At 40.5% G+C, this 26,880-nt stretch overlaps 1 protein-coding gene across 2 annotated transcripts; it reads right to left on the reverse strand.

Moving 5' to 3' along the window:
• Window positions 1-170: 170 nt before the first annotated feature.
• ercc6l2 (excision repair cross-complementation group 6-like 2) lies at window positions 171-12,493 on the reverse strand. Of its 2 annotated transcripts, XM_070904236.1 has the most exons (21): window positions 12,466-12,493; window positions 11,615-12,033; window positions 11,401-11,517; window positions 11,028-11,221; window positions 10,768-10,861; window positions 10,516-10,583; window positions 10,146-10,353; window positions 9,834-9,974; window positions 9,387-9,503; window positions 9,126-9,245; window positions 8,966-9,037; window positions 8,096-8,241; window positions 7,778-7,873; window positions 7,445-7,544; window positions 6,966-7,118; window positions 6,489-6,587; window positions 4,208-5,128; window positions 4,096-4,144; window positions 3,849-4,003; window positions 2,805-2,941; window positions 171-1,550 (listed from the first exon to the last, which is right to left on the reverse strand). In XM_070904236.1, the coding sequence occupies exons 1-21, from the start codon at window positions 12,491-12,493 to the stop codon at window positions 293-295; spliced, it is 4,692 nt and encodes a 1,563-aa protein (XP_070760337.1). In that variant the 3' UTR covers window positions 171-292. The 2 variants fall into 2 exon arrangements, with proteins under 2 accessions (XP_070760337.1, XP_070760336.1); XM_070904235.1 differs by having other exon boundaries at window positions 4,096-5,128.
• Window positions 12,494-26,880: the final 14,387 nt, after the last annotated feature.

The raw sequence follows: 26,880 nt of genomic DNA on the forward strand, positions 1-26,880 counted from the left end.
TGTGTGTGTGTGTTGGGTAAAATATAATTTTCATAAAGTATACACAGGTATAAATTCCCAGAGTGAACATGAAGCTAGTAACTCTCTAATTCAAAGAACACTGAATTAATCAACATTTATTTTCAAATAATTAGAGTTAAGACATTTTAAAAAGGTACAAATATTTTAACATAAAATAAAACCTGTCTGAAAAAAAATATCTATTCAGACTGTTTTATACATCTCCTTAAGAACTGCTAAAGCACAAAAGTGTAAAATGAACTTTGAACACTATCTAATTGTCTCTCCTGTATTATTTCTTCCACAGGAACTTCTCATTAGTCTTCCAGAGACACTTGCTCTCCTCCTCTCCAAACCTTCTTCTAGCTGCAAAGTTAGTGTTGATGCAAATCCTCTGCACTTCTGCCGGGTCCGTTAACCTGTCGATACTCTCCTCATTACCATCATTCAGGAGGTCCCAGAAGTCTTTGCGACTGCCCTTTGATACTGCCCGGTGTTCAGGTGCTGTGTTTGGCTTTGGAGAGGACAGAGAGTCTATGAGGCCTGCTGAACCAGAATCAGCATTCAGAGAGATTCTGGATGGAGAAGGTGTGGTAGGACTTTTGCTTCCTGGCACGGAGGAGAGTGCAGTGAGTGTTTTTGGGGTGCCCTGTTGTGCAACCCTGTGTTTGGGTCTCAACAAATCGTCAAGGATTGAGGTGTCTCCTATCAGATCTGTGAGGAAGGAACGATGGCTGGAGGTAGATGTGGCCTGCTCAGGAGGGGAAGGGGTCTGAGGTTTTTCTCTCCGGCCTTGAAAAGTCCTGGAAGAGCGTTTTTGCTCTTGCTGCCTTCCCTGTGCTGTGGGTTTGGATATCGTGGTGGACCTGCCATGGCTGAGGTCTGGAGAAGAAGGGGTATCTCTGTCTGTGTGGTTCAGGAAAGCAGCAGCCTCCCCAGACCCCAGACCACTGCTGCTGGCCTGATCCAAGCCAAGACCACCACCAGCTCTGAAGGCTCCAGAACTAGAAACACTACCCCTCTTTGTCCTCTTATGTCCTCTGGCACTGCAGACTGTCTCCTCCTGCTCCTCTGACTCAAGGCTTGGAACATCACTGAGAGGTTCAGGAACATTCGTTTGTGGGATCTTTTGCTTTTTCTGGGGTTCGAGAACATCATTTTGTGGGTTTTTAGGCTTTTTCTGTGGCACAGAAACATTGTTTTGTGGGGTTTCAGGCTTAGTTTTGAGTTCAGGATTTTTCTGAGTGTATTTAGGCTTTTTCTTGGCTTTTCGAACATCCTTTTGTGGGGTTCTGGTATTTGTGTGAGATTTTGTGGCAGCTGTTTTAGTGGATGTTGAGGGGGTAGCAGTTGAAGAGGAGGAGGTCTGTGCTGAATCAGGTTGTGGGAAGCTGTTTGTGACTGTATTAGCCAGGTCAGGGTGGTTCAGTGAAGTGTAATACTGTCGTAGCCAGGCCAGTCTCTGGGCTGAGTTTCTTCTCAGAATCTCCACTGCAAACTGATGGATTGAGGGAAATTTGAATTTTTCCACCATTTCCTCCAGCTGCTGCCTACACACAAGCACACAAAAGACACAAAGACAGGAGTAAGTGTGAAAAAAACATGTAAAAAAAAAACCAGACATATTCACACATGTATAGTTAGTACGAGGCTAGAATTTGGCACGTGAGCATACTGTAAGGTACTTTAAATCACATGTAAAACAACGTCTTTAAAAAACCACAAGGCCTATACTATTAATCAGATATTCTGCGGGTCCTTCAGGCTTAGCCTAAAAGTTCTCCACATATTCAGGCTCACATCCAGACAGTCATGCAGTATGAGGTGTTTTTCCTGAGCTTCTAGGCAGTCATTAAAACTTTGGTCTAACCAGACTCTGGGACAGAAATACTTCAAAGTCACTGGTGGTGCAGCTGCATTATGGTGTTATTGCCATTTGAGGCTTTCACTGGAAAAACAATAAATAAAAGTAACGGCAGTAAAACACGACGTGCATGTGGATTTAAATCATTAAACAGCAATGTTAATTGAGGGGATATCAATATAACTAGTGTGTGTTTTCACTCCCTGGTGAGCCTCTGGGCAGAGATACAGTGTTCCCCTTGGGGAGTGAGATTGGAGCCACAAAGGTGTCTGTGTGTCTGTATATGAGTGTTTGGGAAGGTAGGGGGCGGAGGTGATGCAGCAGGACAGAGGTGTGTATTTGACTACTGTGTGTGTAAATGCTTGTTAGGACGTGTGGGAGTATCAGTGTGGGTTTGGAAGTCCTCAGGCGATCATTTTTGGTTAGTCTCAGGAGGGCTGTGGTTGTGGAGGGGAAAACTCCTGCACTGTTGTGCCTGAACGTAACTGGGTAATCTTTGGCATGATGCTGGGAAATAGGTGGAAGGGAAAGCTCAGAGGTGGTCTCATACTAAACACACGCGCGCACACACACATACACACAATTCCTGAGGCCCAGGTGGGGGCGCTCAACACCATATCTGTGGTGAGTTTTGGCTTACTTCCCTACACTGCCAGGAATTCCTCTCTTCCGACTACACTCTTTACACCCCCTCACCTCCTTTCATCCACTGGCCTGCTTTATTCCCATTCAAACCTTTTCTTCTTTCCTTCTGTAATTTTTCCTTCACTATGTCCACCCATGTCTACCCTACCCTCTTTTACCCTTCTCATGGTAAATCCATCATATCTCATCTTCTACAATACGCTCTTTGTCCCTTCAGGTTTGTTAGCATTATCCTAACTGCTATCACCTCTGTTCTTTTCTCCTCACCTCGCCTCCTCTGACACCCTTTCAGTACCTGCGTATGCCCTGGGGAGTCTCTCCAATGATGAAGGTGGTGTGTCTGGTGTGGTGCACACTCCTGTTGGCGAAGGTGACTGGATGGTCCACACTGGGCTTCTCCAGTCTGACAGTAGGTGGGCTCGCTGACAGGCTCTGGTCCAATCAAACAAGAGTGAAGTTTTATAGAAGCAGAGACCAGTGCGTTTTGCCACGGACTCAATTTGTTTTCAAACACAACTTATATTAATCCACCTAGCTTTAATCAATATAATATAATAGCATTATTTGGAGAGAATAAATTATTATTATTAAGGATTAAGGGGCCTGTTCAGCCACACCATGTCTCTTGTGGAGACTTCAGCCATTAGCCCAATACAGCAGAGATCAATGTCATATCAAATAATAATACTTCTATCTCTAATCCAAATATCAAGACAAAGTAACCCAAGTAGTACAAACCTCATTTGTTTGAAGATATTTTGCCAAGTTTGCTCACCAACTATCTCGCTGTCCACGTGCAGGCTTATGTATCATAGTGGATGTAAACATGCTCCACAGATTTGAATATAGGCAACCTACACTGCTTCTACTCATCAAGCACCACCGAGCTACAGTTAAGCTACAAAGTATTGAAGTATGAGTTTACATCCACGCTCATGTCCTAGGGAGTGTGTGTGCGTGTGTGTGTCTGATACAATACCGGCACGCAAATCTGCAACTGCCAGACACATTTTGGTAGAAAACAGGTCTAAATGACACTGTTTACAGCAGGGTCTGCGGATTATTGAGTAATCCTGTCACAGTTTGTGGAAATATATATTCCTGTTGAGTTTTTCAAATGTAATTTGATTTATCTAATCCAATTTGGGATGGCAAGAAGTCATCCCAATTCATCTCCAAGCAGTGACAAATCAGCAAAACAAACTATAACATTCCAGGTGACTTTTTTTTTGCATGAACTGATGGTAACTAGCCATCAGTACATGGGTACAGTGCTGGATTGGGGGTGTGGTAGATACAACCTCAATATTATACGTTTGAAGAATCACTGAACCAGTACCTCCTGGGTGCCTAGAAGGTGATTGGCCGGGAGCTGAGAGTACATTTTGCGTTCAAACACGTCTCGTACTGCAGCTCTACTGATCAGCTCCTCTGCTTTGCTCCCGCCCACCACACGCTGGTTAGAGTGGGTATACATCACCCCCTGTACTCCCCCTTTAAACAGAAATATACATCATTAATGTTGAAATAAAGTTCAATAAAAATGATTAGCATATAAAAATGGTATTGAAGGTATTGAATCTGACCTAGCACACTGTCGATAGTTCCATCCTTTCCTTTGGATGCTGGGGATGTCTGACCTTTCAGACTTGTAAATGAAACAGCTTTGGGCATCCCTGCTGGTCTCTCTGTCCTGACGGTTGTTGCAGTTTTTGGCAACTCAACTCTGGATCTTTCCGTCTGTGGAGATGACCATTCTGTAGATCTCCCCTTCTTAACAGGAGTGTGTTCATCTTCTGATGATGTGAATATCTCGATGTCTTCTGTATATTTGGATCTGGCCTTGTCCCTGACACTAGCACTTTGCTTCTTTCTGTTGCGGTCTAGCCTTCCTCTCCCTCTGTCTCCTCCTCTACCATGTGAATTTAAAGCATCCCTCTTGGGCCCCGTCATTGCCTCTATGTCCAAATCCTCAGATTCGTCTGAATAAACTTCAAAGCGGTGTACTTTCTGAACTGCAGTTTTGTGATTATCGGGTTTCTTTTTGTCTGGTGAGGAATTTTCATCACTCTCCTCATCAATTGTAATTTTCTTATTTGTCCGTCTCTTTCTTATAGCATCATCACTCTGTTTTACCAGAGAAACCCTCCATTGTCTTCCTCCATCTCCATTCTCCCTGTCTTCTCTGTCTGAGCTGCTGGTGTCCCGGGTTTTCGTTCCCAATTTAGGGAGACAGACTGCTCCATTTCCTGTATTGGAGCTCCAGGTACCCTCCCTCTTTTGGTTCTCAGCATCTTCCTCAGAGGGGCTTTCTTCGACACCCGGACTACTGTCCCCTTCTCCTAACTCTGGTTTTCTGTTGACCCTTTCAAGGAGACTGGAGAAACCATGTTGGAGGAGACTCATTCGACCAGGACCAGCTGCAGCATTCCCACCCCTATTGCCATCCACTGCACTGGGGTTTGGCACTTTCCTCTTAATACCCTGCTCCTCCTCATCCTCCTCACTCCCACTGCTGAAGTCCAGCACCCCTCTGGGGACCTTTGATGCATCGCTGTTCTCCTTGGCTGGTTCATCGTTGGGTACAGGGCCATCTGTAGGTGGAGAATCTCCTGGTTTCTTAAATAAAACAGTAGAAACAAACAGCTAAAGAACTATAGGGACAGAGTGCCACAGAAAGTAGTACAAGGGAGATAGTACGAGAACGGAAATTTATATATTTATATACATTGTGTGAGAAAGATTTACCTACATTTACATTTCACTAAAAGGCCACAAATTCTTCACTTCTCTTGTTCGTACCATCTTTCGGTGGACCAGTCCATGTGAGATTTCATTGTGTAATACAAAACAGATGGTTGTACCAATAAATCATAATAAACATCAATGTGACATGTGCCCTCCATCATGATGTAATATGAAGAAAACAAAGGGAGTCCTGGAGTCATATGAATGGGCCTTTATGGGAGCGACCACCAACAGTGATTCTAATTTCATAAAATTTGCCAACTGCATGACTCTCCCCCAGTTCTGCTGTACTCGTGTGCATGCTGGTGCTTACACGCCTCAAGCCTCTCTCTGTGCGTGTTAAGGCACCCCAGTGAATTCTGTATTTTTGAAAGAATCTGAAGAGCCTCAGTGGAGCAGCAGCCCTGTATAAAGGACCTGGCTGGGAACAGGATGATAAGGGGTATCACTGTGTAAATAAATAGCTGAAAAGCAGAGGATAGACTTCAGTGTGGTCTGCTGCTTCCATTAGGACAGGCAAGTAATTACATCCAGCTGTTTCACACAGCATCAGAGAGAAAGTGAGAGGCAGACAAAGAGAATCTCATCCTTCAGTTCGGCTAAAATACAAAGAATTAAGTGATTTTTTTGAAGAGTAACAATGATAATGTGACATGAAAGCAGTGTAATTAGCTATATTTGGTTAAAATATGACTACTGAAACAGGAGTGGTTTGAGATATTTACATTGATCTTTTTGTTACTTTTTTCCACTGTAAAAAAATAAAGCACCATATGAATCAATTTTAAGTGCCTGAACTTGAAGCTAACCACAGCTCCTGTGTGGAAACTACAAACAGCCACCTTTAAAGCCTACAGAAGGGTGAGAATGTGATACTGACAAGAAAGATTTTGGCGGAAGTATGTTCCTTTAACATAATTTATCTCATTTTGAGAATTTTGTCATAGTAGAAGCTGTTTTTTTAAATAATAAACCCCATAAAGAGAATAGGAAGATTATAAGACAAAGAAGAACTGAGGAAGCAATGAAAAAAATAGAGCTAAGGAGGAAAAATTAAATGAGATTGTGTGGGTTGGTTGACTGACAGACAGGAAGGTCCCTGTTTGAGGTATCCCGTCTTTCACGTGGGAATGGGGGGATGAGTGGGCTGCCTGGGAAAGAAGACAGAGTGAGGGATGGGAAAGATGAGTGCCCTATGTTCTGGGTCTCTGAGAACGGCTGAGTTACTCACGCTAACTCCCTTCGCCTCCTCCTCCTCCTCCTCCTTCTCCTTCTCTTCGCCTGCGTGTGTGCTGGCTGTCATTACGCCAGACTCCACTTGTCCTTCTCGCTGACAGGAAGAGCAAAAGTGAGACACACATTCATCAAAACATAACATCAACTCAATGGATGTTACAATAATCAAAAAAAGACTTATCTTTCATTTTTACTAGGAAGTACACAACATTTTTAGGTGTTTTAGGCATGGGATTGATATTCACAGGAAATAACAGAAAGTGCAACATGCCTTTAAATTTCCAAAATCAAACCATTACTCCATTACTAGTCCATAGTAAATTCCAAAGTCCAGAGTAAATAAATAAATAAAGTTAAAGTTTTGTTGACGGTTTTGTGAGGGCTTATATTGTGACATATAAGTCAGTGGGACAAGGTCAGTTAGGGCAGTATGCTACAGTAGCACACGTAGAAGGCGTGTAGGCTATCTAACCTCTAGTATCTTTCGAGTGAGGCATGTCCCTTGGGTCTGCAGCCTGAAGAGGTTTTTGATCCCAAACAGCTCCCCCTTATGGACATCATGTCCCTGCACGGCCTCAAAGTACCGCCGCACACTCTCCTTGCCCATAACTGAGCACTGCAATTGCTGGAAGAAAAGGTACAGAAACAAAATGACCTTATGTCATACATTTGTCAAATGAAATCAAGAAGAATCAGCCCTGGGTCTGTGTCAGCTCCAGGCCAGCACAGTTGTTTCATAACATAACTAGTAAGAAAAACTGACTTCAACATGCTTCAGTATTTTTCTATTATTTATTATTTTTATTATTATCATTATTTGCACACAGTTAGTAAACCTTTCTGAGGTCAAGAATGTGTCTTCCATTGTCTTCCATGCTGTAGCAACCATCTTGCAGGTAGTGATGTGCATCATATGTGCATTATGATTATATGGTTATTATTATCTGGTACCTGTTTGTAAACTTGTCTGAGGTAGATAACCTCCTCTACAGTCCCCAGTGAGATCAGCCTAAGGACAGTCACATCCCTGCACTGGCCAATACGATATGCCCTGAAGGGAGACATAAACATATCAACACACATGTAAATAGTAAAATGCGTGTATGTTTTCATATCAGATGTGACATCAGTCACCACAGAATATGACTAGATATGCTGTATTGGCAGCTACAGTACCTTTTGACGTCAGTTGAGAGAAGCAACAACAGAATTTTTTCTACTTCTACACTGTAACATACATTAAAATACTGTGTAAAGTCTGTCAAGATATGGCCCACAACCTACCTGTCAATAGCTTGGAGGTCATTGGCTGGGTTCCATGTGGGGTCAAATAGTACTACCACGTTGGCCCCTACAAAGTTAAGACCAAGTCCACCCGCCCTGACAGAACAAAGAGTCAGTTATCAGCAGATTCAAGGTTTTGAATATGTTTAAAATAAGTCTGTTGAAATAGCTGACACAGTATTAAATATTCCCATACAGCCCATATTGATAAAGCCGCATGGTCTTAAGTTAGATAAAAGCACCAATAAAGGCCTAAAATGTAAATATGAAATATAAGAAAACTCTACTTCTCTATCTAATATTTATTGTTCGACTAACATGGTGGAAACCAGGCAGATGTTGATGTGAGAGGAGCTGTTGAACTCTTTGACAATCTGGACTCTATCTTTGGCTTTGGTGGTTCCGTCCAACCTGCTGTAGTCCAGCCCCTCTGCCATGCAGTAGCTCTCCAGCACATCTAACAGCTGACAGGTTCAGAAGATAACAAACAACTGTGAAGGGTTCAAAGCACATGAATCAACTGTGTAAAAACTGACACCTCCACATGAATTAACTCAACGCTGAAGAGTTTGTATGAGAGATAAAATGTAAACGTTAGACAAACAAATTTGATAAAAAACATAATATCCCCTTGGCTTGCATATATACAGATATACTAGAGGGGTAATAGTGAGCACAATCAAAACTGTATGGACTCTATGATTCCCAAAAAAGCAAAACTTAGGCCAAGAAAATATGACCTCATAGCAGCCAGAAATGTTATCATACTGTCTCAGGTGACTGCAGAGTCTAATTATCTTTAAAACTCTAATCGCCCTTACTTATAAAACCCCAAGGCTTACTATTAATCCATGTCATGAGAAAACCATGTCTCCTGCTACTATTTTCTCTGTAAACAAGTCATCTGCTGTAACAGCAGAGGCAATTAGGAGTGTGTGTTCAAGCCTGTTGTTGTGTTGAAAGGCTGAATGGCTGTGACTGGGCGTTAAGCTCTAAAACCAATGAGCGCATTCCTCTGACACCATCTAAAATCGCTTTTAGATTACATCACTTTGAGCATCAAATCATTTTCCTCAACATCTCGCCCTGCTGCTCATCCAACTCCCACACAATATACATCGCTGCAATCACAGGTGCAAACTCACTGACACACAAAAACTCAGATTTCAATGCACTCAAAACTCTCACCTTGGTTGAGAGAGAAAAAAGAAGAACTTTATCTCTCTTTTGCCGATAATATTTGAGCAGCTTCTGCAAAACCTGAAAGCAATACAGATACTGTATGTTAACCCACACTTAAACGGCCCATGATGAGCAGGTGCCTGAGCCTTTTGTTCCCAAATTGTACCTTCATCTTTCCGCTGTACATCGGGTCTGACAAAGCCTCAAACGCTTCATCTTTGCATCTCTGCACAAAGTCTGGAAACTTTTGGAATACCTTCGCACAAATGCCAGCCACATACTTCTCCTGGAAGAAACAAATGAGTCATAATAGAGAACCAAATCCATCACTGGAAGATGTGGTGTGAAATTAGTCTGGAAAAACTGTCCAGGAGATAGATCTAATGAACAAGTATACTAAATCAGTTGTAGGGCAGTATGTTTCTACCTGTTTCTTGCTGGTGCCTGCAGTGGACTGAAGCAGCGCTACATGGTTGGCAACCTTCCTCAATATGGCCAAGTAACTAAAGTACATCCCCTTCATTTTCACACCTTCTGAGTTTGTCTGCAATAAAAGAAACGGATATTATTTGAGGGCTCAATCTTTCATTTTGGAGGGTTTTTCATGAATGTAATTCAAATGCAAAAATTAATGGTTCCTTCGTGCAGTTAAATCTATTGGACGATGGCAAAATTTCAATGTAGTAAACTGTATTTAAAAAGTAGAATAGAAAAGTATTGCTTAGATATCTAAATTACACAAAGCATATTAATCCAACACATTTTTCTGACCCCTTAAAGTAAAATAATTAATAATGAGATGGATGTTGAACAGTTGAACCCATTACAATACTCAGCATACAAAAGCTGACATTGGTAAAATGGGTGAACTAACTTCATAGCAGCAGCCTCTGCGGGTGCGTCCACTTTGACAGTCACATTTCTCTGAAGACCTCAGCAGTAACATCACATCTTCAGTGTCCAGCACTGCCTGATACACAGCCTGCTGAAAGTCTGTCAGAGAGCAGTACACCACCTAGGAGAAAACGCACCACAGAATCTCTTTGAGGAATGCTTTTAGATATCATAGACCTTCATTTGAATGTTATGATAATGGCATATTGTCATTTAGACGGTGAATTGTGAGTTTACAGAGAATAAAAAGCCATTAAAATGATAAAGTCTGGTTTGACTGAACCGATCTTACCCTGTCATCCTTCTTAGGCAGTTGTTCGTTGATGAGAGCTTTAGTCCTTCTGAGGAACCAGCGGCAAATCTTCCTCACCAGGGCTCTGACAGTCTTCCTACCTGTGGCTAGGGCACGTTTGGTTGCACTGTGCCTCTGTCCTTGCTCAATCGGATCTGAAATCTTGTTCTTGAAATGTCCTAAGCTGCCAAGACAACCAGGTATGGCCCTAAACAGAATAAAGAGTGTATAAAAAGGTAACCATAATCCTATTTTTAGCAAAAAGTTGCAAGTTGCAATCACATCACTTCCACTACAAGGAACAAAATGAGGTGTGCTTGTAAATATGCAAATAACAAATGTGTTGTAATATAAAAGCATCTTAACCCACCAGTCCATGACACACCACAGCTCCTCAAGGTTGTTCTGTAGGATGGTGCCAGTGAGGCCAATTCGGATCTGACGAAAAGTGCAAAGCTAGCATCAAAAGCATGGTCCAAATGGAAACCCTATTTTAGCAGCTTATTATGATGGTGGCACAGTTCAATTAGCAGAAATGAGGGCTCCTTGAGACTCAGACTCTAATCATTACTAGTTACACACTAGTTATAGTACACTGAAATAATAACACAAGCTCTCTGACCTTACATTTCAGATCCTTCATGGCCTGAGTGATCTGAGAGTTTGGATTTTTTATCTTGTGGGCCTCATCCACAACCACAGCAGTCCAGTCTATGCTGCAGAGGGCAAAAGTATATTTTACTAACAGTGCTTAAGTACCAAAAAATATGCAGTTACAAAAACTAATTTATTACATATCTAAGAAATAAATAAAATGCATGTATACAGAAAACACATCATTTATGGCATTTGTTTCTTGTGTGTATTGAGCATGGTTCTCACTTATTAAACTGATCCAGGCAAAGGCGCAGAGTCTCATAGGTAGTGAGAGCAATCTCAATGCGTCCCTTCTTGATGCGAGCCAGCTCCTCCTCTTTCCTCAGCCCGTGGACCACCACACACTGGAAGTGACCCCATGTGTCCAGTTCATCTTTCCAGTTATAAAGCACTGACAGTGGGGCCACAATGAGGAACACCTTGACCAGATCATGGGAACACCAAAACATGCTGATGACATATCAATCCTCATATCTGTAGCTTTACACTATTGCTTCACTTGACAGCACCTGGTACTTGGGAAGTATTTTATTTCTCCTCACAAGATGTTTTATGATTTACAACATTTCTTATATAAGTAGCATATTTCAATACCCACTTTGTTGGGTTTACTTTGCTTGGAGGGCATCTGACTCTGCAGAAACTGAGGCCTGTTGTTCTCGATGTCCTCCCATGTGCCTGTTTTGTGCAACACAGCAGCAAGGAAACCAATGACCTAAGATAAGCGGTGGAGAGAACGAAATCAAGAGAAGCAGTCACGTGAAGACAAAATGCAGACATTTTAATTGAGAATAGTTTTGCAGCTGATGTACCTGCACAGTTTTTCCCAGGCCCATGTCGTCCCCCAGGACACAACCTCTGGAACGGATGTAGTTGTCGTAAATGAACCTGATGCCTTCTCTCTGATAATCCCTCAGGTATCTGTTGATGGTGTAGGGGACTCTGTCTCCATCAACATCACTCAGCTCTAAGGGGACACATAGCCTGGGGTCTGTGATGCTGCTGGGAAACACAGGTTTCTCTTGGGTGAAGTGATTCAAGCCTGGTCTCATGAGTTTCGAGACCGGTACAGCTTCCTCATCTTCTTCATCTTTACTATGGTCAGTGAATACCACCCATGCTATGGTATCATTATCATGAGAGGTGGAGGTGAGTCTCTGAATGGTGGCTTCTTGCATTGTGCCATCCCTCGGGTCAGGAGCCAGACAACTGTCACCTTCACGCCATGTTGCTGTCAAATAATATAAACATTTAATTAGTTAACTCTGCTTAGCAACATTTCTTTTATTTTACTTCACCAGCGGCACACACACAGTTTGGACATTAATGGGGTGTGTTTGGTTAAAATTAGTCTAATTTCTGCCATGGTTTTGTAATAATGGACAGAAAACAGATAGCAAAAATCTCCACAAATCCCCACAAGATAAAATAACATATTTTGAAGCAATATGAACTGATTTGGGTTGCATTTTCCTGCCATTATACCCTATTATTAAACTAATGCTATTTGAGCTTACCCCATCTAATACCAAAAATTGATCGAATAAATCTTATGAAGAGTAACGTTAACGTGTAACACAGTGTTGTGACTGTAACTAATATTTTCTGGAAAGGATATATGGCTTAACATTAACTTAGCTAGCCGCAGAGGCAGATGTCAAACCTTTTTCAACTGCAGAAGTTGAAGCCATCAGGACACATTGAAAGTATCCTCTTCTTCCTGTGGAGGGAAAGTCCCTGTAGCATGCTAGCTAGCTTGATTAGCTTAGCTAAGATTTGCAGCTAAAGAAAGAAAGACAACTGTGAAACGAAAGACTGAGCTTGTGTGAGTTCATCCCGAGTATGTTGCTTTTACTTTATCCTCCGTTTATGTTCATTTATCTGCCGAAAAGACACAGACAGACACACAGCAGCATCAGCAACAGCTCCAGTGTAGCAGCAGCAGCTGCTCTTCTTCTTCTTCTTCTTCTTCTTCTTCTTCTTCTTCTTCTTGATTTAATGGCGTATCGCAGACCAACGTGTATAGGTGCATACCGCCACCTACCGTACCGGAGTGCGTAACATTAGGGCTTTACTAACTTCATGTTAGATCAAAGAAATGAAGGGAAAAACAACAACAACAAAAAAGGCTATATCTTACTATCTAATCCCATATCTTTAAGATAGATAAAGACAGCCCTGCAACATTGGCTCATTTTCTCACCCCTCCCTAAAATCCCTTCCAAATTCCATCCCCATCCTAGATTGTATATCTTATCATGTAAGATATTCCTCTCTAAATTATATTTACTACACCTCATAATAACATGCTCAACATTTTCAGGAACATTACAAACATCACATTCATCCGATATGCAGTTTGCAATTGAATAAAGAGTTTATTTTAATCCAGCATGTCCAAATATTTGTTTTGAACAAACCACTTCCTCTCTTCTGCACTTCCCTTTGAAAACCTTCATCTTAATTGATTTCTGTATACTGTAATAGTGTCTCCCTTTGGTATCTGTGTCCCACTTCTTCTGCCATGAATCCCTCACTGCTTTTCTTATTAATAATTTGGCCTCACCTTTTTCAAAGGGAGCTTTCATTATTTTATCATCATTTAGTTTCAGAGCTTTCTTTGCAATTTCATCTGCCTTCTCATTACCTTCCACACCAACATGAGCAGGACCCAACAAAATTGTACTTTAATTCCAACTCTTTGTATTCTAAGCATTATCACATTTATTTCCATCAATAGATCATCTCTTATTGTTTCCTTTGAATTCAAACAATTAAGAGCTGCAGTAGAGTCTGAACAAATGACAGCTCCCTCAGGCCTTACCTCTTTTATTCTTGTAATCCTAAAGTTACAGCAGTTATTTCTGCTATAAAAACAGATCATTAATTCTTTTGCTTATAACTACATCAAACTCAGGTATGTATCCACTGCAGCTTGCTGAGTGTTTATCTTTTTTAAAAACGAGTAGTGCACTTTCCAAGTATCTCACCGATGTCAAATAAAATCTAAAAGTCTACTCTACTAGTTACAGATCACTTAAAAATATTTTTAAATATGGATGTTTTCATGATTCTGTCGTTCTTTTTTTTTTTTTCACTGTCGGACACTCTGTTGAAAGTGCTGCGTAGAATCTGAATGACATTTCTATAAAATAAAATAAAATAAAACGACAGTTGATTAAATTTAATCAAAACATTTGTTGCAATAAAATCTGTGGAACAATTGTTTAGAACAATACTGATACATATGTTTGCAGAGCTATGCTCTTTTATACTTTTTATACCTTCTATTATTTTAAACCTTTTTTATTTAATTTATAACTATTGTATAATTCCTCACTGCTGTGTTTATTGCCTAGTAACTACCAGGTTCACCAGTACCAGGTTATGCTGTGCAGAAGACCCTTTTAACTTGTTAAAAAGTGTATATAAACTAATGTACTGTGTCTATGTATAAGATATCAGTGAATATGTGTACATAATTCCTGGTCTGATTGTAAGGACACTGTTTGGCATTATTTCACTGGAAGTAATAAAACATCTGCTAAGATGATTTTATCATTACAGACAACCTGATAATGTAATGATGTTTTAAATGCTTACTCACTGTATTTAACCACAAGTCTCTGAAAACAAGTAATTGAAAACAAAAGGTCTGCCACTGAGGCTGGGGTAAAACTGTAGAGTGCAGAGGGTCTAAGAACACTGACACTGAAGACAGTCATGGAGAAGAAACACAGCAATATCAAGCAATACTGCTCAACAGTCAAGAGAATAACACACACAAGTCTTGAAGGAATATAAAAGTTAAGGAAAGGAAGTAATTTGGTGAGCACAACTGAAAGACCTGAGACTTGGTGGTCTGTGGAAATACAGTAAAAGCAAGATGAAGAGATGTGTTTGTCTGTCCTCTAGATTTGATATGATGGTCATCAATAAGCTCACTTTAAGGTTTTACTGTTGCTATGCGGAACAGACTTGTAAACACACAGTAACACTGTCTCAGTTCTCCATCCCCGATTTGACTTTCCCCAAATGTTGGCCATGGCGATCCAGATGAGGCACGACTAAGTCCGCTTCTCGCCATGGTACACTGCCATACAAAAATGGAACTTTTTGTTCCTGTTTTTTCAACACTGGGAATTTATAGGGCAGCTGCCACAGATGTTCTCATAAAGAAAGCCCAAACACTGATGTCAAACGGTTTACATATTGCACTAGATCTCACACACACTTGTTCTCTCACTGAACCGCAAGGGCCTTTCTATGGCCTCATTTACAATAATACATTACCGCTCAAGCAGATAGTATTGGGATAAATAGATCGTTGGCTGCAGATAAAAAGTTCTCATCAACCGTCATTTTCACAGATGACTAGTTGATGACTGTGTCAAGTGGGCCATGATGGGCTTTGGTTTTATTTTCTGAAATGTTTCTGTGAGTTTCAATATTAAATGTAACTTTGCTCCTTGTTGAGTTTGGAGAAAACCTAATTTGTGCCATTTTATGAACATCTTTAAACATTTTTGAATATAACCAAAGCAAAGCAAAGCAAAGCAAATATAGATTTTTTCCCTGTTGTTGTCAAAATGTTAAAATCAATATAATCAGAATCAGAATCAGAATCAGAAATACACAACGGTTTTCAGTTTTCAGATACTGCAATTATTAGTATAGTAACAGTAACATTACTCATAATGCAGAATTACATGCTATATATATATATATATATATTTAAAGTTCTACATAAGTTCTACATAAGTACCGCATAATGTACGTGTACAATGTTACTTTCCACTACTGCTATTTAGTAATGGTCGTATACACAGCACAGCTATTTCAGCTTTGTGTTTTTTTGAGGTGCCTCTTTAAGTAAGGTCAATTTCATCACATTTTATATATAATCTCTAAAGACTGGAAGGGAACTGTTCCATAATTTATTCTAATCAGGTCAGGAAGGTGCATTCTCTTGCATCCGCCATGAAATTTCCCCACTGGCTTTCCTGAGACCCACCTGGATTGTCTTAAGCAAATTTAAAATGTATTTCTCTGGACAAGGTGTTTCCTGCAGCCATGGCTTTCATCTCAATCAGATTCATTTGGCCGAGTCGAGGTTTGATTTGAATAAAACATAGTGTTGGACCAGACGTTTGCTTCACTTCTGTTGTTGGTCATAATCAGTGGTTGGAGAGGAAGACCTGAATGGAGGTCTTGTCCTGCTCTCAGGAGCTTCGGAAACACTCCATCTGTGTTCCACCACCCCTCTCTCATGAGTCAGAGGGTCCTCCACGGGCCAAAAGCAATTACTACTGTGCCAAAAATGACAGTTTCAGCTTCATAAGCATTGATTGCAGAGATGGAAAATTAGGTTGATAATTCATGCTTTTCTCTCTTTTTCTTCATTTGTCTTCTCTCGCTTTCCCATTCACTTGCTTTCCTATCCACTTCATTAGTTTCTTAATAATTCATTCATGGTGTGAGTGTGTCTTCACTTAGAGAAACTGAAAACAGTTGGATTAATATGACGCAACAGGTCTAGAATCAACATATCACACATGGTTTTTAATCAAAAAGGCTGAATCATATTGGTTATGATGTGTTGGCTACTTTTCCCTCCTCTCATCTTTTGCCACCTAACTGGACCACAGTAGTTGGGACATCATTATACTAAATACAGTTGCATTTGATTAAATGTGAGGATACTGAAGTGAGTTACAAAGGAAATAATATGGAACTGTTTACTGCTATTATTTTTGAGAAATGATGTTGATTTTAATAGCATTTTCCCCTTTTTTACATTTTAATGATCATATGAGTTAATGGCATCGTTTGTGTCCCTGACTTGTTGACATGACGGTCCAACTTCTCGGCATAGTGTATGTAAGACTAACACCCACATATTTCATATCAGGGTCCCCCTGACTTGTACTGTAAGACTAATCATGTTTCTAATGCAGCTATCATCTTGTCTTTGTCTTATTCATCATTCTCAGCAATTCCAGAGATTCTAAAAGTAAATAAAAGCGGTGGAATGCTTTTTAATTAAGTTGTACAAATCTCGAATCTCTTCCAAGCAGCTTTGAACATTATCCAGTTTGTCTCATCCCCCACACCTCTTCCTATCAAACACTCTTTTTCTCTATTTCTGAGGTACTCAGTTACACACAAGACATACTTAAACAAAAACGTCTGAGTTCTGATGCTTGAATTCTCTCTAAATGTCACAGAGCTCTGAGACCTACAAGAACTTCAAGCAATGAAATGGGAAACCACTTGTTTATTGCTGTATTCTCCCTCTTTCATGTCACTTGTTACTGTAACTGTCACCTGTGATTGGGGAGTCCTGCTACCTCTGACGACCGCTTTGGGGCCACAGACAGCCGTGATGACACAACTGATTCTGCTCAGTGAGTTGATTTACAACGTAGAAGCCTCTGATGACCCGAATTTGATGGCTCATCCCCTTTGTCCTGCAGTGAGATGGAAAACTCTGTAGAGCAACATATTTACGACCAAACCGCCCCTCATTACACTGCAACCCCGTAGAGGAGCCTTTTGTTCATCTACCTCGGCCACACTAAGTACATCAACCAGAAAGTATAACTGACTGTGGCGTCCGAGCATGTGTGTGCGTGTGTATATGATGTGTGCATCCTTATGTTTGTGTAGTTTGTCTCTTGCTATCAAAGGCTCGACAGGCCCTTTAAAACAGCTGATTGAATGGCTGACAGCAGCGGTGTTAGACCACGGGACAGAAATGCAACAGAAAGAGGGAAGAGCCTCTGGTCACAGCCAGACATGGTGGACAGGCACAAAGTGCTTGGTCTTGGAATGAAATATCTGGCTGCTAGACAATATTTCCCCCTCTTCCACTCATCTGAACCACCCCTAACACAACATGAACACCGACAGGGACTCAAAGAGCTGCATGACTGCACGTCCCAACAATGAGGCCACACAAAAAGCACCAACTCAGCAGAACTGGACGTCCGTTTCTCAGGCGTTTAAGCATGCAATTATGTTCCCCTCCACTCCCCACTTCACAATCGGGATCGAGGGAGTACAACGTGGTGTCTGTAGTAGTTCAGTTCCTACAGGGGAGATGTGGAGACAAGGGTACATTGCTGTCTTGATTGGAAGGATTTTGTTTGCAGGAGTTGTTGTGTGTGAAGAGAGATAAAAGTTGAATGGGGCACTTGTGTGCATGGGTGAATGTATATGTGTGTGAGACTGCTATGTGTTTGTGTGGTTGGGAGATTATATTTGTTTGTGACCCAACAATTTCATGACCAGGTATCTGTGTATTTGCATGTAACCTGCTTCAGGAAAATATAGCATAAGCCTGATCATAGTCTGATAGATGTTGGATATGATACTGAAATGTATATGGAGTTTGTTCTTTTTTTACCACTGGTATGTGTAATGCCCTTATGTGAGTGTGTGTGTGTGTGTTTGCATATGTGTGTCAGTGTTTTATTGGATGTTATCCGGTGGGGAGCAGTCCTGCGGAGGGCTAGGCCATGCATCCATGCATGTAGCGCACACACATTCACCATATGGGGTCCAGAGGGGCTTGCAGAGCCAGGCCAAGCCATGCTTATGGACCATTTAGCACACATTGCTTTCTCCTTCATGGCTGCACTGCACTCCCCCTGATATGCAAGTCAGAGCTGGAAAACTTCACAGTGAATCACAGAAAAAGGCCCCACAAGGCACAGAGGATCTAACTGGAGGGTACACAAATCTGTATTTATTGGCATATTTGTCCATTTTTCCACTTTCCTTCATGTTGTTTCTTTGATACTGCAGGATATCATCTATTTAAATCTGTCAGTGGTACTGCAGTGTGTAGTGTGGCCTGTCAAAGTAGACTATTATATTATGAAAAATGACCATGCACTCAGTTTAGAGAAATATGGCATCTAAATAATAGTATGTATAATGTAGCAAAGCCTTTTTATTCAGCTTTCTTGCTGGAAAACATACACTGATATTATCCTATATTTCTTATACTTCTTCTATGGGCTTTTTCTTCTTCTTTTGTGCCACTACTCCTCCTACAGTTTTGAGGCCACAACTAATTACGTTGGATGGGTGATGTCATCAGTGGCATCACCCACTCTAGCTTAAAAAGCTTTACATGTCCATTTTCACTCCTGATACACAAATTATCGTATATATGTGTGTGTGTGTGTGTGTGTGTGTGTATATATATATGTATATATGTCTCTATCTTGATGGAGCTTTTACTTCTTGACTTGCAGTCTCTCAGGTTGTAACCAACATCTGAAATTCTTCACTGGAGACACATTTAGACTATTTGAACTCATATAATTTGAGTAGTACATATTTTATATCAACATGTCGAGATGAGCTGAAAATGTTAGCAACGGCCTAGCAAGTCCTCAGCAGAACGCTAGTTGGGCTTCACTTTTTATTCAAAATTGGAACTACTGACATGGGAAAAATATTATACGTGTGATGATATGTTTGAATTCACAATGTCTAAATACAACAGGCTATGCCTTGTAGTCCAGCAGGGGTGTTTCTAAAATGCACCGTCCATCTGACCCAGCCTATTCGCTAAAGCCAAATGGAGGAAACTAGCAAACAGACAATCCTGACACAAAACCAGCTGAGAAGTGATGTGATGAAGCATTTTGTTTTCTACACCCTTGATGGAGGCTGTTTGCTGATTTTGTAAAATGCAACTGCCGTGCAGTATCATCACATTGTCACTGAACTGAGGCAGCAGAGACACGAACATTATCATTATCATCATCATTAACAGCTGGATTGTGTTAGAAATATCTTGAACAAATTACATGTTAGTTCTGGAAAATAGTTACTTCTTTGAAAAAATGACAACCCTGGTTATGTATGCTCAAACAGCAAGCTAATTTAGTTCAGAAAATGTATGCTCTTCTAGAGAAAAATTTATATAATTTAGCTGGTATTGGGGCCTTGGTTATGAACACCCGCACATGTAATCATCAGTTACATTATAATGCTTCCCCTCTTCTCTCTCCTTCCATCTATCTCCCTCTGTCTTTCCTCCTTTTTTGCTTCACTTACTCATATCCTCCCTCCCTCCCTTCATCCATCCCTCCCTCTGTCTGTCTGTCTGTGTGTGGTCTGGAGACACTATAAATCCCCAGCTCACACATGGTGCCACCCAACGTGATGCTCAGGCCTCCTTATCCACAGTATCAGCTACCATGTCAGACCAACCAGGTCAAAGCAATTTATGCCTTTATACTTCCTCACAAGAGTCTAAATTAACTCTTTTCGCTCACATAAAAAGACGATATCTAACCACTTTGATATGTGTGTTAACTTATGTATTCCCACCCATTGTGAAATCTTCAAGTGGTTTGTGGCTGTCCTTGTCCTTGAGTGAGAATTGACTGTGGATTACAGTAACCTCCTACTTTAGAAATAAGGGAATCCTATTTGTCTGTTGTACCCTCAGTCTGGACAGATGAGGTCAAGTACCCCTTCCTCAAAACCACCCATCGTATTCCAAATGCGTTCCTTTGAATGCGTTTCAGAGTTTATTTAACACTGTTAATTGTCAATTCATGTCTTTGGTCAAGTTTGTATCCTACCATTATTTGGAGTGGCAGAGGTTGGAAGTTTCAACAAACTAGCTAACTATTCAGATAACTTTAGCTAACTGTTTATTCATTACTTTTAACTCCTATTTCACTATTTAACTGTCACTTTAAGCTAACTGCTTCAACTTTGTTTTCTAGCTTACTTACTAGTTTTCACGTGCTCTCAAGTGCAAAACACACTGTGTTAATGTGTTACAAACATAGACTGTACATAAAGAGGTATGTACTGTGAGTTGGTCTTGGTAGCTTACTGGTCGTTGTCAATACACTGAAGATCAGCATCACACCACAGGAGGCACATTTACCTTCTACTTTACTTTTACTTTACAAACATTAAAACTCACTACTAATTTTAAGATGTTATTTATTCATTTATTTATTCAACCACAGCTTGTAGACACACAAATTCATGTATTGATGTGTATGATGATTGTAGGATTGTTATCCTATTTGGCATATTTGACACAAATATGTGGGTATATTTTTTTCATTCTAATCATCATTTGTTTTTTTTCAATTAGTTGTCCCCGGGCCCTCTAGTTGGCAACTCTAGAGACAGCCCCCTCTGAAGGAATTTAGGTGTTGTTTCTGTACCTTGACTTTTCATCCACAGCCACTAGAGGGAATCGCTTAAACAAATCCTATCTCATGTGACTCACACTTTTCTTTCTTTCTCCCTGCTTAATCAGTTCAAAAGACACACTCTCTTTGCACATCCTGTCTTTCACCTGGATGTTACACAACTGACTGCTATCCAAGCTGTGTCATAATCCCACATACTGGTGACAGAGAGGGATTAATCTCATTCAGCTCTGAGGCCCTGGGAACCTTGGAGGCGTTGAAAAATAAAGCCTAAACTCCCCATGTCTTGGGCTGGCTGGCTGGGTGGTCTCACAGGCATAAATATCATACTAAGTGACCATCCTCTCTACAGTTCACATCAGCACATTCAAACAAACAGAGGAGCAGAACATACAGCTAGAGAGGAGATATAGACATACAACAGAGGGCACACAACCTTTACTCGCTGGGCTGAGAGGAGGTGAAATGTGGAACGAGAGAGAAGAAGAAGAGGGGATGATCGAGAAAGAGTGACATATAAAACAGTGGCAATGAGAGAGGTAGGGAGAGAGGAACAGCAGGAGAAAGAGAGTCAGGGAGATCTTTGCACTGCACTGTGTGTGGTCTGAAGACCTCCAGGCTTGTTCCGGGGTGAGTGTATGAGTGCGCCCTTCCTGGGCTCAGAGAGGAAGGGGGAAAATAAAATAAGGAGAAAGAGAGAAGTCTGCACAATAAAGGGAATGTTTGCCTTAGCTTGTGTATGAGAGCGAATGAGTGAACTGTTCTATTATGTGAAATAAGCAAGCAAACACTGGCATGTTTGGCCCGGCGTGGGGAGATTACTGTGTTATTTGCAAATATATCAACCAGCCAGCCAAACAGTTTGCTTTTCAACTAGACCATCACCCTGCAAGAATGAAGCCTTTTTCTCCCTGACACATATTGTCACTGGATTCTCAAAACACTTGTGCACCTGTGTGTACACTGGTGTATGTGCTAGGCAAAGGTGTAAGTGAATCTTTTAAAAGCAGAATTGTGTGATAGATAAAATACATATACACAAATGTTGTACCATATACTGCTATGAGTATACCGTTAAATATTGTACAACATGTGCTTCTTTTTTTAAAGCTCTCTATTCATGATTTACCTTTGGGAAAGTTTTATTATCAACCAGTAAGTAAACCTTTCACCAATGTAAGTATCTAATTTAACAGATTGCAGAATATAGACCTGGAGTATATGATCTCTATGTGGCAAGCAGGCTGTTGGATGGAAACCTACAAACTCCTTTGACTAATGATACTCGTTCACTGAATTTTGAATAGGTTTCATGGAGCTTAGATTCACTTTGTGCAAATACAAGGTTTGACAGCCAAAGTTTATCAAAGTGAGAAGTAAGATCATCTGTGTGGATGATCCTTCGCTTTCTCTTTCAACACACACAGATGAACATGTAGTTGCATTTATGTGTGTATGCACGCTCACATAAAATCAGAAAACACGCCTGTGTGTTTGTATGTGTGGTGTGTATCAGTCACAGAAACACTGCACACACATACACAAAAAATAAGACAAAACCTGATGATTTGCAAATATAGCAGTGTGTAGCACATTTGTAGAAATACATGCACTTAGCACATATAAATGTACTAGCTCACAAACCCAAACAGAGTGCACACACCCACATACATCAAACACACACATACTTGTGCGCAATTAAAATCAACACTCAGTGAGGCCTCAAACCCTGAAACCATTTCCAGAGACATTTTGTGCCCCCCCAGTAAAATGTGGGCTGCGTCTGCGTCTAGGGACTGCAAAGACTTGGAATGAGAAGGTCTGGTGCTGAACAGACAGGGTTACATATGAGTCCACTGCTGCGTGCCCCAAATACAGAAACCCATATACCCTTCTTCAAATAAAGACTCTGATTGGACTCCATCAGTCATCTGTTTGGGTTGAACCAGAGGCTTTTCCACCTTCGACCCGGAGGGGAACAGATGTCAGCATGTATACAAATACACACTCTCTCACACACAGACACACGCACACACACAAACCACATCAGGGACAGATTTGGGAATTATATATGAACTGCTGCATAACTGAGCATTTAGAAGAATTTTTCATTAAGTCTGCTCTTGAACCTTCTTTGGAAAAACAGCAGCATAGAGTTTTTAAAAGTGAACACAACAAAATAAGTGTAAATAAGTATGTAGAAAGGATAAGATGGAAGAAGTTGCTTTAGCATTAGCGTGGTTGTGTTTGTAAATGTACAATGCATGTCATTACTCCAAATCTGTATTCAGATTGAAGAAAATTAGACATGGGGACCATCTTTCCTTAATCCTCCCATTCCTCTTCTTTAATCAATTCATAGATTTTCAGTTCAAGAGATTTACTTTGTTTTGGCAGTAGTTGGAGAAGTGGGTAAATTTGTGTTTTGCTCGTTGGTGTTCTTTTTCGAACTTCATTCAGTGTTTCACTATGAGTGAAGTTAAATTATGTTAAGTAACCCAACAGCTTTGGAAAGCTGTCCAAAAAACACATGACAGGGATGATGGAATTCTGCAGCCCAAGATGGAGGAAAATTATTGTGTGACTGCTTCCCAGATGAAGTCAACTGGTTGGCATAATGTATGTATGGTGGCCAGATCCATTATTATTACATTTTATGCTAAGAATTGTTTCTGAAACAAGATGAAAGGAGTGCAGAAAGGTGTTAAGGTTAAATTTGTGTTGTGAATTTGTGGATATTGCTGCTGAGTGGCGAGATAGCAAATAAAGTATGGGCCCATGGGACAATGGGCATCCAAATCTAGTCCCCCAAAAAAGTGTGAGGTTCTGTGAAGTGATCTCTGTGGTGACAGTGTGTAAAAGTATCCTTATCCAATTAAAAATACTCACCAAACGCTTAATAGAGTTCACCTAATCAAACTAAATTATCAAATGCTTTTTTTTTGTCTCCAGTGATGTGATTACTGTTGTAGTTTGAGTCTGTTTTTAAAGATTGAATAGATATCTTTTTTTTTTTCAAATAAAACTTGTCCCATTGGAATGATTTAAGATAGACATGGCTATTTATATTTACAGTAATGTTCATTCACAACAAAGGGAGGTCGATGGTTGTGTTTGTTCTTATTTGAGTTCAGTAGAACTGATATCATGACTGTATCCATGTTGAAGTGATTTGGGATTTGCTTTTTATTTGGGTTGTCAGTCTGTAAAATGGTGGAAATAATGTGTGCCAAAATGGTGCGTATGGGACGTCAGAGCTGCGTGATTTGTTATTTGGCATCTGGTTTAGGGCTTTACAGAGTTCATCTGGTCCTAGTGTTGCATCTAAGGTATCGGCTTCTTTTTTGGACTGTTTCTTTACCTCCAGATAGTTAACAAATTAGGGTATTTCTCATGGGTCAGGTTCATGATCAGAGCAATGCACTTGAAACAGGCTCGAGCATTTACCAAATACAAGTATGCTATGTAGCGCATGTAAACCTCTTTCAGCAGTGGGTGGATTGAAACACATTAATCTGACATGCATGCAGAATCCGTTAGGAGGAGGGCATCTGCAGCCAAAGGTTGATGTATGCACGAAGTGTTTATCAAGTCAAGGGTTTTTCTCAGAATTACAGCATGTGTTGAGGTCATCAGCTGCAGCCCCACATGGCCCTCAGCGCAAGCAGGATGTCCTGTCTGACAGCTAGAACTAATCAGCTTCATTAGTCACTTTGCCTTGGTGACACACATTTCTGCAAAGACACGGACACGCATACACACACCAAAGGCAAAGACACCAGATCCAAGAATGCCTGCACACACATATGTATGCACAGACATGCACGGATACACACACACACAGGCTTGTACCAATCATCTGCGCCAATACCCTTTAATTTCCCCTGACCTTCATACAAAGCCTATTTTCTATACCACACATGCTCTATTTATTTTTCAATCCAGAACCAGACCTTCAGCCCTCCGATCCTCCCTCCATTCCTGCAAGCATACAGACCTGACGATGAGGTTTTGTTAGCAGGAGCTGTGCACAAAATGTGTTTTAGACAATGATCATGTTTTGTGTTTCTGTCAAGCCCGTGTTACCCAAAAGAAGAAGAAAGTAATTGGCAGAAGGGCATAGAGAATGCTAAATGTGCGTCTTTAATGTTAAAAGTTGCTTTGAGTCTTATTCTGTGACACACACATACACACACATTTGTTTAAAACACGATTACAGTCATACACACACAGAGGCCTGTGGCTTTCCTTCATGGCCTCATCTTTATTGCAGTAACCCATGGAGATGTACGAGCTGGTTACGGGTCACTGACTTATCTGCGTGGGTGCTGTTGTTCACTCAACTAGCTCTCAAACATTAGCAAGACCATCTCACATCAAGGTGACAGTTCAGCGCTAACCGTTACCAGTTTATGAGGTACACCTGCACAAACTAATGTAATCCAGCTCAATAATAGATAATAACATATAATAATTAATCTTATGATGTGTCAGGGAAGGTTTTCATTCAACTCTATTGTAAATCATCAGGTCGTTATTAGTGGAGGTGTTGTATTATGGGAGGAGCACACTTTTTACTGTAAATTCCCCACCTTGTAAGGCACGTTTGGATTTAATTTAACTGTAAAATGTATTCTTATGTGTGTGTTGCAATGTAATTTGAGTAATGTAAAGTTTAAATTTAAGAATGGACTACATCACTGCTGTTTTACTGATCCTGCATTTAAAAACTAACATGTATAATTGTCTGAGTGATTCTTGAGGTTACATCATCGTTAACATTAAGATATGGTGTGTTATTCTAAATTTTGATAGTCTTGGTCTTGACTCATTCTTAAGCCTGTTTGGACGACCTTGAAGTTGTCCTGGACTTTACTTAAATGGTCGTGAAAATAAAAAAGTACGTCAAATACTGGATGACAAAATAGAATATCAGATTCACACTGCGCTAAACTCCCCTATGGTTGTGTTTTGAACAAAGAAAGTGAAGACGAGAGTGTTGTTTAACAAGGTTAGGTTGTAGCCCAAGGTGCATTCCCATCTATGCCTATGATTCATACAGGTGTGCCTGCATGGGAGACCTGTGTATTTGTGTGTGCTGTAGGGTCACGTCCCTGTGTTTACCAACCCGTCCATCTTACCAGACACATTTACCATTTACATTCAGCATGCAGGAATGTTTATGATACTCTGTTAAATATAATGATGGCTCAGTTTGTCTCCATGAAATAAGGCCTTTCCTATAAAAAGAAGAAAAGGAGGGTTCCCCTGGGGCATGTTTGGGGCTCTCTCCTTGCATCACAATAGTTTTTACTCACAGTTCTAGAGAGCTATAACTGTGCTCTGTATATACGCAGTGAATTCATGCTGTCTGCTAAATGCAAGCCAGAAACCTTAACTGACATTTGCTGGGTTTTTGTTGTGATATGTTTAAATAGAAGTTCTGTTCTGTTTCATTACTCTTTGAAAGGTGTTGCAGCGGGTTTTTATACAACCATACCTCTGAAAATAACAGAAGACAGTAAAAACCCCAAAGGTTACTACTGCCTTACCTTAAGTAATGGTACAAACATGTCACCACAGAGTATGCATCTCAACATATGCATGAAACTCTATGTACCTCCAGTGCTGGACAAATTAATTTAATTCAATTCAAAGTACTTTATTAGTCCCTCAAGGTGTAATTTGAGGGAAGAAGGTTTACAAACATAAAAACATACTCAAACATTTAATTCACGTGCATAAAAACAATCTAAAAGATAAAAGAATATGATGGGAAAATAAGACCATGCTAGCAGCTCTTTAAGACTGAACTTGAGCTAAATGCTGACATAAGCATGCTAGCATGCTCAAATAATAATGGTAGCATGTTGATGTTT

Source organism: Enoplosus armatus, chromosome 4 (genome assembly GCF_043641665.1).
Source record: "Enoplosus armatus isolate fEnoArm2 chromosome 4, fEnoArm2.hap1, whole genome shotgun sequence".
In the NCBI taxonomy this organism is placed as follows: Eukaryota; Metazoa; Chordata; class Actinopteri; order Centrarchiformes; family Enoplosidae; genus Enoplosus; species Enoplosus armatus.

Coding starts and splice junctions, on each gene's coding strand:
- ercc6l2 (XM_070904235.1), bottom strand. CDS start 12,493: ATGGCTTCAACTTCTGCAGTTGAAAAAG. Junction 11,222..11,400: donor AGCAAAGTAAACCCAACAAA/GTGGGTATTGAA, acceptor GATCTGGTCAAG/GTGTTCCTCATTGTGGCCCC. Junction 10,862..11,027: donor TGCCTGGATCAGTTTAATAA/GTGAGAACCATG, acceptor TGCCCTCTGCAG/CATAGACTGGACTGCTGTGG.